The 15,771-nt window shown below is 41.2% G+C and overlaps 1 protein-coding gene across 1 annotated transcript in view; it reads right to left on the bottom strand.

Annotated features, from left to right (window-relative positions):
* Positions 1-15,179, bottom strand: part of LOC110501889 (contactin-associated protein-like 5) — a 133,052-nt gene extending 117,873 nt beyond the window's left edge. The window contains exon 1 of the mRNA XM_021579744.2: positions 14,900-15,179. Coding sequence (XP_021435419.1) covers positions 14,900-14,972 — 73 coding nt within the window. The 5' untranslated portion in view covers positions 14,973-15,179. The remainder of the gene's footprint in view (positions 1-14,899) is intronic.
* Between the last annotated feature and the right edge of the window lie 592 nt (positions 15,180-15,771).

The raw sequence follows: 15,771 nt of genomic DNA, 5'->3' as shown, positions 1-15,771 counted from the left end.
CGCTTTTGATTAACCTGAGCTCATGGGCTCTCATGAAGTGTTTGATGTGATTTTCAAATACATTTGCATTGATGTTAGAGTGATTAGAGGGACAATAGAGTGCTGAATACCAGACAGTTAGCACGTTTGGTAGACAACTAATGACCATCAGAGAGCATCAGAGCTTGATGAAGCCTAATAACGTGACTAAACGTTCACATGGAATTTGACTGCCATCATGACTTGTGACCACCGGTATGGCGGTAATAAGGTCACAGTAACAGCCCTACATGTGTAAGAGTGCAGGTGTGTATGTAGGTTTGTGTGTGTAGTAGTGGTAGGTGTATGTGTAATAGTGTAGGTGTGTGTAGTAGTGTAGGTGTGTGTAGGAGTGTAGGGGTCTGTGTAGGTGTGTATCTAAAAATCAAAGTCAAATCAAATTTTATTGATCACATACACATAGTTAGCATATGTTATTGCGAGTGTAGCGAAATACTTGTGCTTCTAGTTCCGACCATGCAGCAATATCTAACAAGTAATCTAACAATTCCACAACAACTACCTACTACACACAAATATACTTAAGTGAAGGAATGGAATAATAAAATATACATGTAAATATATGGATGAGCAATTACCAAGCGGCATAGGCAATATGCAATAGATATAAAATACAGTATATATATATATATATATATATACAGTGCCTTGCGAAAGTATTCAGCCCCCTTGAACTTTGCAACCTTCTGCCACATTTCAGGCTTCAAACATAAAGATATAAAACTGTATTTTTGTGAAGAATCAACAACAAATGGGACACAATCATGAAGTGGAACGACATTTATTGGATATTTCAAACTTTTTTAACAAATCAAAAACTGAAAAATTGGGCGTGCAAAATTATCAGACGGTGATTCAGCCCGACAGGATGCTCTCGATTGTGCACCTGTAAAAGTTTGTGAGGGTTTTAGGTAACAAGCCAAATTTCTTCAGCCTCATTAGGTTGAAGACGCGCTGTTGCGCCTTCTTCACCACACTGTCTGTGCGGGTGAACCGTTTCAGTTTGTCCGTGATGTGTACGCAGAGGAACATAAATCCTTCCAATTCTCCACTGCTGTCTCGTCGATGTGGATAGGGGTGTGCTCCCTCTGCTGTTTCCTGAAGTCCATGATCATCTCCGTTGTTTTGATGACATTGAGTGAGAGGTTGTTTTCCTGACTCCGAGTGCCCTCACTTCCTCCCTATGTAAGTGTGTGTGTAGGAGTGTAGGTGTGTTTGTAAGAGTGTAGGTGTGTGTAGTACTGTAGTTGTGTGTGTTCGTGTAGGAGTGTGTGTAGGAGTGTAGGTGTGTGTCTAATATGTGCTCTTGAATAAATCCCTTTGACTCTGTGTGGGTCGTCAAGGCACATTTTCCTATGGTATTGACAGGATCATTTCCCCATGGTACTGACAGGATCTGGAGCAGTATGCTGGAGCCAGACCCTAGGGAAGTATGTCAGAGGTTGTACTATAAGTATGAGCTTTTGTAATGAAACCCCCCTTGCTGTTCCTAGCCCAAGGCAACCTTCACAACCCTACTCTCCCTCCCAGCAGGGTGACTTCATTAAAACTCCTCACATGATTGACCTCATAAAACACTTGAGGTAAAATACCTTATCACACTAATGCTCTGGTCAAAAGTCCACAATCCCCCACAGAGAGTGGGGATGTCTTAGGAATGTGAAATTAGGAGGCCCTTACTGGCCCGGCTGTAAAATTTGCCACCAAGAGGGCAATGAATTATGGATGCAAATGTATGTCTTTGATTTATGTAGATCCACTTGTCATAAGCCCTAATACATGATCTATCACAGCTCTCGACAGCTGCTTTCATAAATACAGTGAATCCCTTTACATATAATGTTTTAACCTTTTGAGTGCTTCTGTCAGAATAAAATCCTCTCCTTGTTTTAACTCTTTAGCTACACGACTATCATACAACTTTTTAATTTCCCAGGCATTTGTGGTGCATCAATCAGTACCAGTTCTAGTAGAAATAAGTTAATATGAGACGGTTGTTTACTCTCTTGCTAGTGTGGCAGCCCTAAACAAGATAATGTTGTACCACGGATTGTCCCGGGTTTGTGGCTGTCTAGATCTCTGCTGTTTGTTGTTTTCAATCTTTCCTGTGACCCACCCTGTCTGGAACTGCGAAGAGCAGCAGCGTAACCTACGTTGCTAGCTACCATGACAAAGACCAAAGCTGGCGGGAGTACCGTTGAGGACAGTGATGTCTGTCTTTCACAGGTGAAGGATATTTTAAACAAACAAAAAGAGTTGTTACAACAACACGAAAATAGTTTCAAGTGTTTTTTCCAAATACTCGTGGATTCTACTAATAAAATAATGGACAACCTATATAGGACCTGAAGAACAGTTCAATGAGTTGAAACAGGAGAACGGCAAGATGACAACAATCTGTAAGTCATTGAGAGAAGACAGCAGTTCTGTGTGTGAATCCATGATAACAATGACAGATAAATCAGACTCTCGAAGGACAATGAAGGCGGAACAACGTGGTTGTGGACGGAATTGAAGAATGTCCACATGAGACCTGGACTGAGTCTGAGGACAAAGTGAAGGAAATGATCTCTGAGAAATTGAAGATGGACCACAGGAAGATTGAGGTGGAACACACCCACAGGACTGGAAAACCCACCACCGGCCCAGATCATAGGTCCAGTCCGATAGCGGTCAAGTTCCTGAAGTTCAAGGACAAGGTAGCTGTTCTGGAAAGAGGCAAGAACTTGGGAGGAACGTATATCTTCCTCAATGAGGACTATCCTGAAGCTGTGCGCTCGAAGAGGAAAGAACTTATCCCAGCCATGAAAGCTGCCTGAGCGTGTGGGGACATTGCTTACATCCGCTATGACAGGCTCATTGTGCACCCTCCCTCCTCGAAGCCTGGAGGGGATGATAGAGCCAAGCCTATGGGTTCGTAGCGTCAATCCCGCAGCACACACACACACACCAATTGATTAATGTACTGCTGAATGCATATTATTTTCTCTTGTCTTGTTTGCTCTTTTGAGTATTACATCTATCTCTGATAAGCCCCACAGGAAAGGGCTGAAAATAGCCCATATGAATATATGTAGCATTAGAAATAAGGTTCATGAAATCAATAACTTGATAACATCCGATACCATTCATATATTAGCCAATGTTAGAGGTTAACAAAGAGTTGCAGTCTGTTTTGGAATGGGTGGCCAGTAATAAACTGGTCCTGAACATCTCTAAAATTAAGAGCATTGCATTTGGTACAAATAATTTCATAAGTTCTAGACCTCAGCTGAATCTGGTAATGAATGGTGTGGCTGTTGAACAAGTTGAGGAGACTAAATTACTTGGTGTTACCTTAGATTGTAAACTGTAATGTTCAAACCATACAGATTCAATGGTTGTAAAGATGGGGAGAGGTCTGGCAGTAATAAAGAGATGTTCTGCTTTTTTGACACCACACTCCAAAAAGCTACTTCTGCAGGCTCTGGTTTTGTCTAATCTTGATTATTGTCGAGTCCTGTGGTCAAGTGCTGCAAGGAAAGACATAGTTAGGCTGCAGCTGGCCCAGAACAGAGTGGCACGTCTTGCTCTTCATTGTAATCAGAGGGCTGATATAAATACTACGCATGCCAGTCTCTCTTGGCTAAGAGTTGAGTAGAGACTGACTGCATCACTTCATATTTTTATGAGAAACATTGTGTTAAAAAAATGCCAAATAGTTTGCATAGTCAATTTACACACAGCTCTGACACACACACGTATCCCACCAGACATGCCACCAGGGGTATTTTCACAGTCCCCAAATCCAGAAAAAAATTCAAGAAGGCGTACAGTATTATTTGGAGCCCTTATTGCATGGAACTTCCTTCCATCTCATTATGCTCAAATAAACAGAAAACTTGGTTTAAAAAAACAGCTTAAGCAACACCTCACGGCATAGCACCTCTCCCCTATTCAACCTAGATAGTATGTATGCATTGATATGTACAGTTGAAGTCGGAAGTTTACATAAACTTTGGTTGGAGTCATTGAAACTCGTTTTTCAACCACTTCACAAATTACTTGTTAAAAAACTATAGTTTGGACAAGTCGGTGAGGGGCACTGAACGCTGCAAAATATTTTATTCAAGTTGGTGTGGTTGAAGGCAAATGTTTCCAGTACAATGGTGTGCAGGTGGTAGATAACATCCAAAACATACACTGCAGCATTTGAGGGGGAGGGGGGCACACAATGCAAATAGTCCAGGTAGCCATTTGATTACCTGGTCAGGAGTCTTATGGCTTGGGGGTAAAAACTGTTGAGAAGCCTTTTTGTCCTAGACTTGGCACTCCGGTACCGCTTGCCATGCGGTAGTAGAGAGAACAGTCTATGACTGGGGTGGTTGGGGTTTTTGACAATTCTTAGAGCCTTCCTCTGACACCGCCTGCTATAGAGGTCCTGGATGACAGGAAGCTTAGCCCCAATGATGTATTGGGCCGTACGCACTACCCTCTGTAGTGCCTTGCGGTCGGAGGCCAAGCAATTGCAGTACCAGGCAGTGATGCAACCAGTCAGGATGCTCTCGATGTTGCAGGTGTAGAACCTTTTGAGGATCTCAGGACCAATGCCAATTCTTTTTAGTGTCCTAAGGGGGAATAGTCTTTGTGGTGCCCTCTTCACGACTGCCTTGGTGTGTTTGGACCATTCTAGTTTGTTGGTGATGTGGAACACCAAGGAACTTGAAGCTCTCAACCTGCTCCACTACAGCCCAGTCGATGGGAATGGGGGCATGCTCGGTCCTCCTTTTCCTGTTGTCCACAATCATCTCCTTAGTCTTGGTTACGTTGAGGGATAGGTTGTTATTCTGGCACCACCCGGCCAGGTCTCTGACTTCCTCCCTATAGACTGTCTCGTAATTGTCGGTGATCAGGCCTACCACTGTTGTGTCGCCTGCAAACTTAATGATGGTGTTGGTGTCGTGCCTGGCCATGCAGTCGTAAGTGAGCAGGGAGTACAGGAGAGGACTGAGCACGCACCCCTGGGGAGCTCCAGTGTTGAGTATCAGCGTGGCAGATGTGTTGCTACCTAATCTCACCACCTGGGGGCGGCCCGTCAGAAAGTCCAGGATCCAGTTGGAGAGTGAGGTGTTTAGTCCCAAGATCCTTAGCTTAGTGATGAGCTTTGAGGGTAATATGGTGTTGAACGCTGAGCTGTAGTCAATGAATAGCATTCTCAGGTAAGTGTTCCATTTGTCCAGGTGGGAAAGGGCAGTGTGGAGTGCAATAGAGATTGCATCATCTGTGGATCTGTTTTGGCGGTATGCAAATTGGAGTGGGTTTAGGGTTTCTGGGATAATGGTGTTGATGTGAGCCATTACCAACCTTTTAAAGCACGTCATGGCTACAGACGTGAGTGCTACGGGTCTGTAGTCATTTAGGCAGGTTGCCTTTGTGTTCTCGGGCACAGGCACTGTGGTGGTCTGCTTGAAACATGCTCGTATTACAGACTCAATCAGGGACATGTTGAAAATGTCAGTGAAAACACCTGCCATTTGGTCAGCACATGCCCAGAGCACACGTCCTAGTAATCTCACGTCGGCTACAGAGAGCGTGATCACACAATCGCCTGGAACAGCTGATGCTCTCATGCATGCCTCAGTGTTGCTTGCCTCGAAGCGAGCATAGAAGGGATTTAGCTCATCTGGTAGGCTTGTGTCACTGGGCAGCTCACAGCTGTGCTTCCCTTTAGTCTGTAATAGTTTGCAAGCCCTATTTGCTTATTTTCTTGTACAGCTGACTGAGTATAGTCTTAGTGCCAGCATCTGCCTGTGGTGGTAAATAAACAGCCACGAAAAGTATAGCTGAAAATTCTCTAGGCAAGTAGTGTGGCCTGCAATTTATCACAATATACTCTAATTCAGACGAGCAAAATCTTCCTTAGATTTTGTGCACCAGCTGTTGTTTACAGATATTCACAGACCGCAGGTCCTCTGTACCTGCGTCGCTTCCTCTTTCAAATAACGGGGATGTCGGCCCTGCCGGGTGTTTGGAGGATGTCTTGTGCGTCTTGTTTGTTGAACAAAAAATCTTTGTCTAATCCGAGGTGAGTCCTGATGTCCAGAAGCTCTTTTTTGCCGTAAGATACGGTTGCAGAAACATTATGTACAAAATAAGTTACAAATAACGCGGGATAAAAACACATAATAGCACAATTGGTTGGGCGCCCGTAAAACTGCTGCCATTTCTTCCGGCACCATTTTCATTTACACCAGCTCTGTCAGGAGGAATGGGTCTAAATTCCCCCAACTTATTGTGGGAAGCTTGTGGAAGGCTACCCAAAACGTTTGACCCAAGTTTAACAATTTAAAGGCAATGCTACCAGATACTAATTTAGTGTATGTAAACTTCTGACCCACTGGGAATGTGATGAAAGAAATAAAAGCTGAAATAAATAATTCTCCTACTATTATTCTGACATTTCACATTCTTAAAATAAAGTGGTGATCCTAACTGACCTAAGACAGGGAATTTTTAAATGTTAAATGTCAGGAATTGTGAAAAACTGAGTTTAAATGTATTTGGCTAAGGTGTATGTAAACTTCAGACTTCAACTGTAGGCTGCAAAATAAAATATGAGGTTCTGTCCTTGAGCTGTTCTTGTTTATTGATGTTCTGTATTATGTTTCATGTTTTGTGTGGACCGCAGGAAGAGTAACTGCTGCTTTTGCAACAGCTAATGGGGATCCTAAAAAAATACCAAAAATACTAAAGCAACAGAGTCTATGTAGAGTCCCATTACACAAAAGTATAAACTTGCTTCTATCACAACCACAGTTCTCTCTCTCTCTCTCTCTCTCTCTCTCTCTCTCTCTCTCTCTCTCTCTCTCTCTCTCTCTCTCTCTCTCTCTCTCTCTCTCTCTCTCTCTCTCTCTCTCTCTCTCTCTCTCTCTCTCTCTCTCTCTCTCTCTCTCTCTCTCTCTCTCTCTCTCTCTCTCTCTCTCTCTCTCTCTGTCTACATAAATGGCTTGGAATTATTATTTCAATGTTATTTCACTGTTCAAGACACAAACTGTTCACAGCCCTCTTGTTGGTGGAGAGAATTTAGGTTTAATGCTTATTTCCTGCAATTCTACACATTTTGTCATTGGGCGCAAAGAAAATGTTGCAGTTTTAAAGCACATTTTCTTGCAATTCTATACATTTTGGCATGTCTAATGTGTATTCATGTGATATTTCAGTGGCAAAAAAATTACACCCTAAACCTAACCCCTAACCCTAACCCTTTTCACTGGGTTAGCCAAAGAGTGTACCCTAAACCTAACCCCTAACCTAACTCCCAACCTTAAATTTAACCCTAACCCTTTTAACTAGGTTGGCCAAACAACATACCTAACCCTAAAATGAACCTTAACCCTAGACCTAAAACAAACTCTAACCCCTAACCTTAACCTAACCACTTATATATGTGTTTATAATTATGTTATATATATATATATATATATGTGTGTACTATATAAGCATCTATCCCTTGATCCCTTGTATATTTTAATATCTTAGTCACTTCATGGTCATAGATAAACAGTCAGACGATCATTTTAGAAACAATATTAACCTACCCTAACCCTAACCCTAACTGCTAACCCCTAACCCCTAATCATAACCCCTAAACCTAACCCTAACCCTAAACCTAATCCTAAACCTAACCCTTTTCACTAGGTTGGCCAAACAGTGTACCTTAACCCTAAATCCTAACCCTAACCGCTAACTCTAACCCCTATCCCATAACCCCAACCTCTAACCCTAAACCTAACCCTAACCCTTTTCACTAGGTTGGCCAAACAGCGTACCCTAACCCTAACCCCTCAACCTAACCCCTAACACTAAACCTAATCCTAAACCTAACCCCTAAAAAACTAACCATTTTCACTAGGTTGGCCAAACAGTGTACCCTAACCCTAACTCCTAACCGCTAACTCTAACCCCGAACCCATAACCCCAACCCCTAACCCTAACCCCTAACCCTACCTCTTTCACTAGGTTGGCCAAACAGTGTACGCTAACCCTAACCCCTAACCCTAAGCGCTAACTCTACCACTAACCCATAACCCCAACCCTTAACCTCTAAACCTAACCCTAAACCTAACCATAAACCCTTTCACTAGGTTAGCCAAAAAGTGTACCCTAAACCTAACCCCTAACCCTAAACCTAACCCCTAATCATAAACCTAACCCCTGACCCTAAACCTAACCCCTAACCATAAACCTAACCCTTTTCACTGGGTTAGCCAAAGAGTGTACCCTAATCCTAACCCCTAACCTAACCCTAACCCTAAACCTAACCCTTACCCTAACCCCTAACCCTTAACCCTTAATCCTAAACCTAACCCTAACCCTTTTCACTAGTTTAGCCAAACAGTGTTCTACAAAAGTAAGAAGAAAAGTCAGCCTTTACCTGTCGAGGAAATTGGATTACTTCACGGACGTTGGGTGGAAATGTTTTCCTGTAACGGATTACAACCACCACTGAATCTTTTGGCTTCCGACGAACATGAGGAAGAAAAACAAATCTTCGGAGCCAAAATGCATGAATGATTGGCAGATCAACAGACCGTACAGTACGTGCACATGGTCAAATGGTTCATTGTGGAAGAAGTGTTTTACTGGAAATCACTATCTATGTTATGTCTTTTAGACATTTGCTATACCTATTTATAACTTTATAAACTAAATACAGAAACGAACAGTAAACCATCTTGTGCTACTTATGAATCCTTAATTGCTAGAACAAAAGGTGATTGAATGGAAATGTCACGTTTCATGCTTCAGGCCGATGCAGATAGTTGACTCAAGACCAAATCCTTTAACTACAGGATGAGAAGATCAGGAGTTATCACAACTGATGTACGAGGTCATTGAACTGTTAGGCCATGAAATTAAATTAGCCACACACAAATGCACACCAACAGTACCCATGCATGCATGCAACCAGTCAGTAACTCACACACACACACAGAGAAAGGGTAAACAGTAAAGTGAGTGTTCTATTTTTGTCATCTGTTAGACATCCTATAACATAACACCCCGTAATATAACACCCTGTAAGTATAACACCCTGTAAGTATATCACCTTGTAAGTATAACCTACTATAAGTATAACCTACTGTAAGTATAACCTACTGTAAGTATAACCTACTGTAAGTATAATCTACTGCAAGTATAACACCCTGTAACTATAACACCCTGTAAGTATAACCTACTGAAAGTATAACCTACTGTAAGTATAACACCATGTAAGTATAACACCCTGTAAGTATAACCTACTGTAAGTATAACATACTATATGTATAACATACTGTATGTATAACCTGATGTAAGTATAACAGACTGTAAGTTTAACCTATTGTAAGTATAACCTACTTACAGTATAATCCAATGTAGGGATAACACCATGTAAGTATAATACCCTGTAAGTATAACACCCTGAAAGTGTAACCTACTGTAAGTATAACCTACTGTAAGTATAACCTACTGTAAGTATAACACCCTGTAAGTATAACATACTATAAGTATAACCTACTATAAGTATAACCTACTATAAGTATAACCTACTATAAGTATAACACCCTGTAAGTATAACACCATGTAAGTTAACCTACTGTAAGTATAACATACTTTAATTATAACTTACTGTAATATAACACAATGTAAGTATAACACCATGTAAGTATAACCTACTGTAAGTATAAAACCATGTACGTATAACCTACTGTACGTATAACACCATATAAGTATAAAAGCATGTAAGAATAACATACTGTAAGTATAACCTACTGTAAGTATAACACAATGTAAGTATAACACCATGTAAGTATAACCTACTTTAAGTATAACACCATGTAAGTATAACCTACTGTAAGTATAACACCATATAAGTATAAAACAATGTAAATATAACTTACTGTAAGTATAACACCATGTAAGTATAACCTACTGTAAGTTGACCTACTGTAAGTATAACCTACTGTACGTATAACATACTTTAAGTAAAACATACTTTAAGTATAACTTACTGTAATATAACAGAAAGTAAGTATAACAGACTATAAGTATAACCTACTGTAAGTATAACCTACTGTAAGTATAACAGTCTAAGTATAACACCCTGTAAGTATAATCTACTGTAAGTATAACCTACTTTAAGTATAACATATTTAAGTATAACCTACTGTAAGTATAACACCATGTAAGTAGAACACCCTGTAACTATAACACCCTCTAAGTATAATACCCTGTAATTATAACATAATGTAAGTATAACCTACTGTAAGTATAACACCATGTAAATATAACACCCTGTAAGTATAACATACTGTAAGTATAACACCCTGTAAGTATAACACCCTGTAAGTATAACCTACTTTAAATATAACATAATTTAAGTATAACACCCTGTAAGTATAATCTACTGTAAGTATAACCTACTGTAAGTATAACAGACTATAAGTATAACCTACTGTAAGTATAACACCCTGTAAGTATAACACCCTGTAAGTATAACCTACTTTAAATATAACATAATTTAAGTATAACCTACTGTAAGTATAACACCCTGTAAGTATAACACCCTGTAATTATAACATACTGTAAGTATAACCTGCTGTACGTATAACACCCTGTAAGTATAACCTACTGTAAGTATAACATACTGTAAGTACAACCTACTGTAAGTATAACCTACTGTAAGTATAACATACTGTAAGTATAACAGTCTAAGTATAACACCCTGTAAGTATAATCTACTGTAAGTATAACCTACTGTAAGTATAACAGACTATACGTATAACCTACTGTAAGTATAACACCCTGTAAGTATAACCTACTGTAAGTATAACACCCTGTAAGTATAACATCCTGTAATTATAACACCCTGTAAGTATAATCTACTGTAAGTATAACCTATTGTAAGTAAAACAGACTATAAGTACAACCTACTGTAAGTATAACACCCTGTAAGTATAACCTACTTACAGTATCATCTACTGTAAGTATAACCTACTGTAAGTAAAACAGACTATAAGTACAACCTACTGTAAGTATAACACCCTGTAAGTATAACCTACTTACAGTATCATCTACTGTAAGTATAATACCCTGTAGGTATTACATCCTGTCAGTATAACATACTCCAAGTATAACCTACTGTAAGTATTACATACTTTAAGTATAACACCCTGTAAGTATAACCTACTGTAAGTATAACACCCTGTAAGAAGCACTGACCAAGACATGGACATTTTCATATCAGATCCATCAGTCTTTTAAGCATTCTGTGCTGAGTTGAGTTCATTCCTTTCCTTGAGTTTTGAGGTTTCAAATTTGGGGAGAAGGATAGTGAGAATGACCCATAATGATCAGAGCACTGCCTGGGAGGAGGACCGTTCAACAGAAGCTTAACTTGATAAGACTGACCCTAACAGAAGAGAGCAGCAGGCCGGTCAAACTGAGGCACTAACACCCCCCCCCCCCCCCCCCCCCCCCCCCCTTCAGGATGCCTTCCAGCACCACGGAGAGCAACAGCAACACAGTTACTGTCTGACGGGAGACATTCAACTGCTGCTGATGATGCCTTCAATCCCAGCTAGCTAGTTTGTGCTGGCTCGTGGCTTGCTGGCAACAACAGCAGCATGGCGCTGTTTCTTGTAAAAGAAAGTGATGTTTATTTCGATGGACGAGGGAGAAAGTAATATTGGTCACCATCTGGATGTCACCGTGACGTGCCAATTAGCTAACGTAACAACAGGCCGCTGCAAACTAAATGTGAATGACCAGTACAATGGTGTTGTATCGAGGTGGTTGCCGACAAGTTGCTTCAAACCAGGCAGCTCTAGTCTGTCACGTGTCTCCGGCAGTAGCTAATGTGGCCAATTTGTTCCATCCCATTTGATTATATTTTTGATAGTAGGATAGCAGCCGAAACGAGAAGAAAAATTGTAATGTTGGTACTCATCTGGGTGTCACCGCGATACAGTCTACTGCTCAATGGGGAGTTTCACTGTGATATAGTCTTCTGCTCAATGGGGAGTTTCACTGTGATACAGTCTACTGCTCAATGGGGAGAGATTCACCGTGATACAGTCTACTGCTCAATGGGGAGAGATTCACCGTGATATAGTCTACTGCTCAATGGGGAGAGTTTCACCGTGATACAGTCTTCTGCTCAATGGGGAGTTTCACCGTGATACAGTCTTCTGCTCAATGGGGAGTTTCACTGTGATACAGTCTACTGCTCAATGGGGAGTTTCACTGTGATACAGTCTACTGCTCAATGGGGAGAGATTCACTGTGATATAGTCTACTGCTCAATGGGGACACAACAACACAGGCCAGTGTGCTTTGCTCCCCAGTAAGGAAAGAGAAGTAGCTAGATAGTGTAGTCAATATAAGGCCAGTAAGGAAAGAGAAGTAGCTAGATAGTGTAGTCAATATGAGGCCAGTAAGGAAAGGGAAGTAGCTAGATAGTGTAGTCAATATAAGGCCAGTAAGAAAAGGGAAGTAGCTAGATATTGACTACACTATAAGGCCAGTAAGGAAAGGGAAGTAGCTAGATAGTGTTGTCAATATAAGGTCAGTAAGGAAAGGGAAGTAGCTAGATAGTGTAGTCAATATAAGGCCAGTAAGGAAAGGGAAGTAGCTAGATAGTGTAGTCAATATGAGGCCAGTAAGGAAAGGGAAGTAGCTAGATAGTGTAGTCAATATAAGGCCAGTAAGAAAAGGGAAGTAGCTAGATATTGACTACACTATAAGGCCAGTAAGGAAAGGGAAGTAGCTAGATAGTGTAGCCAATCTCAGGCCAAGGTGACAGCTAAAGCACATTTATTGTACTGATTCTCACCCAAAATGTACAACTATGGCATTAACGTCTACATTTTAGTTTTAAAAAAATAGAAATTACAATTACAATTAAAAATTGAATGATTCTGAACACTCACAAGTTTCAAAATCTCTTTGAAGTTTCTACTTTTTAGCTACAAGCCTTAGCTAGCTAGCTGGGAAGGGCTCATCAAGACGACTGACTGAACTAGCTAGCTGGGAAGGGCTCATCAAGACGACTGACTGAACTAGCTAGCTGGGAAGGGCTCATCAAGACGACTGACTGAACTAGCTAGCTGGGAAGGGTTCATCAAGACGACTGACTGAACTAGCTAGCTGGGAAGGGCTCATCAAGACGACTGACTGAACTAGCTAGCTGGGAAGGGCTCATCAAGACGACTGACTGAACTAGCTAGCTGGGAAGGGCTCATCAAGACGACTGACTGAACTAGCTAGCTGGGAAGGGCTCATCAAGACGACTGACTGAACTAGCTAGCTGGGAAGGGCTCATCAAGACGACTGACTGAACTAGCTAGCTGGGAAGGGCTCATCAGGATGACTGACTGAAGCAAATCCGTTCGACTCCACTTGACTCTTGCTGCGTGACAGCCGTCATCAATTTGGGCACTAGTCGTGTCCGTATAGCTAAACAGGTGCCAGGCACTAACATTAGCAGCAAAGCCCAATACACAGCAGTATTTTCCTTAACCTTAAACAAGGTTATATTGCATTCAATAATGCCATTTAGACAACATCTCCCTGTTTGAAACAAGGTTTCAAAGAATTGCACAGAAACAGTAAAGGGATTTAGAACTCCAGTGCTACCAAATCAATATCAGAAATTGATTACTAATTTAATTGCATTTATTTATCAAGTCTGAAATAAGCTATGAATTATGAATTGATATTATTTCTACTGAATACTGAACCTTTTATGTTGACAACTCTTTGGTGACGTCTGTCATATTGTACAGCAGTATTTTCAACTCCAGTCCTCAAGTACCCCAACAGTACACATTTTTTTTTTTGTTGCTGTAGCAAGGACTTGATGATGAAGTAGAATCAGGTGTGCTTGTTCGAGGCCACAACAAAAAAGATGTGCTGTCGGGGTACTTGAGGAGTAAGATTGGAAAATACTGCTGTACAGTATACTGTTTAGATGAGGCTCTTTCATGTTGTACTATATGCTGTTTAGATGAGGTTCTGGCATACTGTCTACTATACTGTTTAGATGAGGGAACATGTCATACTTTTCTTAGCTTTGAGAACATACAGTAGTGTTCAGAACTGTATCATTCCACTTCAAAATGATCAATTGTATCCTCTGTTCAAAGCTAATTCTGACCTCTAGTGACAGCGGAAACATTCTAACACCGATTGTAGCCTACATACAGTATTTGCGCTTGACAAGCATGGCATGCTGCATGTGCTTCTCTGGCAGCATAGCCGTCCAGTCGAATTGGGTTCACATTACAGGTAGTAGGTATAGCGCTCTAGTGCGGTCCCTAAAATAAACCGTAGCCTACAAAAAAAAAAAAAAACAGAAACATTGCTGCCTTTTCGCAAGGGCTTCACAAATCCAGAGGTAGAAAAGTGCTGTTGAAAACTTAAATTCAAATGTAGGCCCACAGATCCGTTAATAGAGAACTATGTTCACTACCAATGTGAGAAAGATGGATCTATGCGACACATGTTATGTCCATTCAAAATGACATGTTTCACAACATGTCTCCCAAGAACATGAAGTGTAGGATATTCATTGATCTGAACAATCGATAAGTCGTCCACAAATGCACGAATAATCAGTTTAAATACACTGCAATTGTAGAGACAACGGCACGTTATGGAAAACCTCTCTGAAGCTTGTGTGACTGAGTAGTCAGTCATACAGTATGTTGGGGGCGGACGTGGCATTATTGACATTTCTGCTGATTTAGAATTGCCAGAAAAAAAAACGACCATACAAACTTAGAAAACAGAACCAACTCTCTTTTTACAATATATGTTGTAGTTTTGTCAAGTTACTTACAATGACTGGCCGCCAGCGCAGTACTGAGGACGCCGAGCACGGTGAGATTGAAGGCGATGGCCAGAGATGACATTTCCACCTTGCTCGCCACAGATATCCAGGCTTCTGTATATCCGCAGTCTTTGAGTGAAAATAACTCCGATGGTGCCTCCGTGCAGTGTGGTATAATTCCAGCTGCTTCGACTTTACCTCTTAACTACAGAACCATCAAGAGGCAGGTCTGCCAGCGCGCGCACAACATCCTTTCCTAGTGCGCTTACTCTGCTGCTGTTGCTGCCAATGCTCCGTCACATCGGTGCGTCTCTCTCTCTCTCTCTCTCTCTCTCTCTCTCCTTCTCTCTCTCGCTCGCTCTCTAACTCTCTCTCATAAAAGCCTTTAATCAATTTGAGTTTATGTTTGCACATTCTGCACGATTTAGCAATGGTATAGCAAGATTTACATATTTTGCATTAGTTATGACAGTTTTTGAAGGTTGCAAAATATTTCAGAGGGACTGGGGAGGAGTGAGGGAATGGGGAGAGAGAGACTGGGGAGGGGAGAGGGAGTGAGGAGGGGAAAGGGACTGCGGAGGGGAGAGGGACTGGAGAGGGGCTGGGAGGGGAGAGGGACTGGTGAGTGGACAAGGGAGTGGGGAGGAAAGAGGGAGTGGGATTGGGGAGGGGACATGGGGGACTCTTCTTTACCAGAAACAACAATATCATGCACTCACTAGCGGTCAAAAGGTTTTTGGTGCTCCAAAGATACGGTATGGTATTCTGTGGGGTGGAATTACAGTACAATTCGAAATTAAGCCATTTTTTTCACCACCAACAACATTTTCTCACAATGCACCATCATTTACAGTATACTAGAGTAAGACATTTCAGAGTAT

The sequence above is a fragment of the Oncorhynchus mykiss genome, chromosome 22 (genome assembly GCF_013265735.2).
Source record: "Oncorhynchus mykiss isolate Arlee chromosome 22, USDA_OmykA_1.1, whole genome shotgun sequence".
In the NCBI taxonomy this organism is placed as follows: domain Eukaryota; kingdom Metazoa; phylum Chordata; class Actinopteri; order Salmoniformes; family Salmonidae; genus Oncorhynchus; species Oncorhynchus mykiss.
Note: the sequence above shows the minus strand (reverse complement) of the source record. Positions and strands in the feature narration are given on the sequence as shown.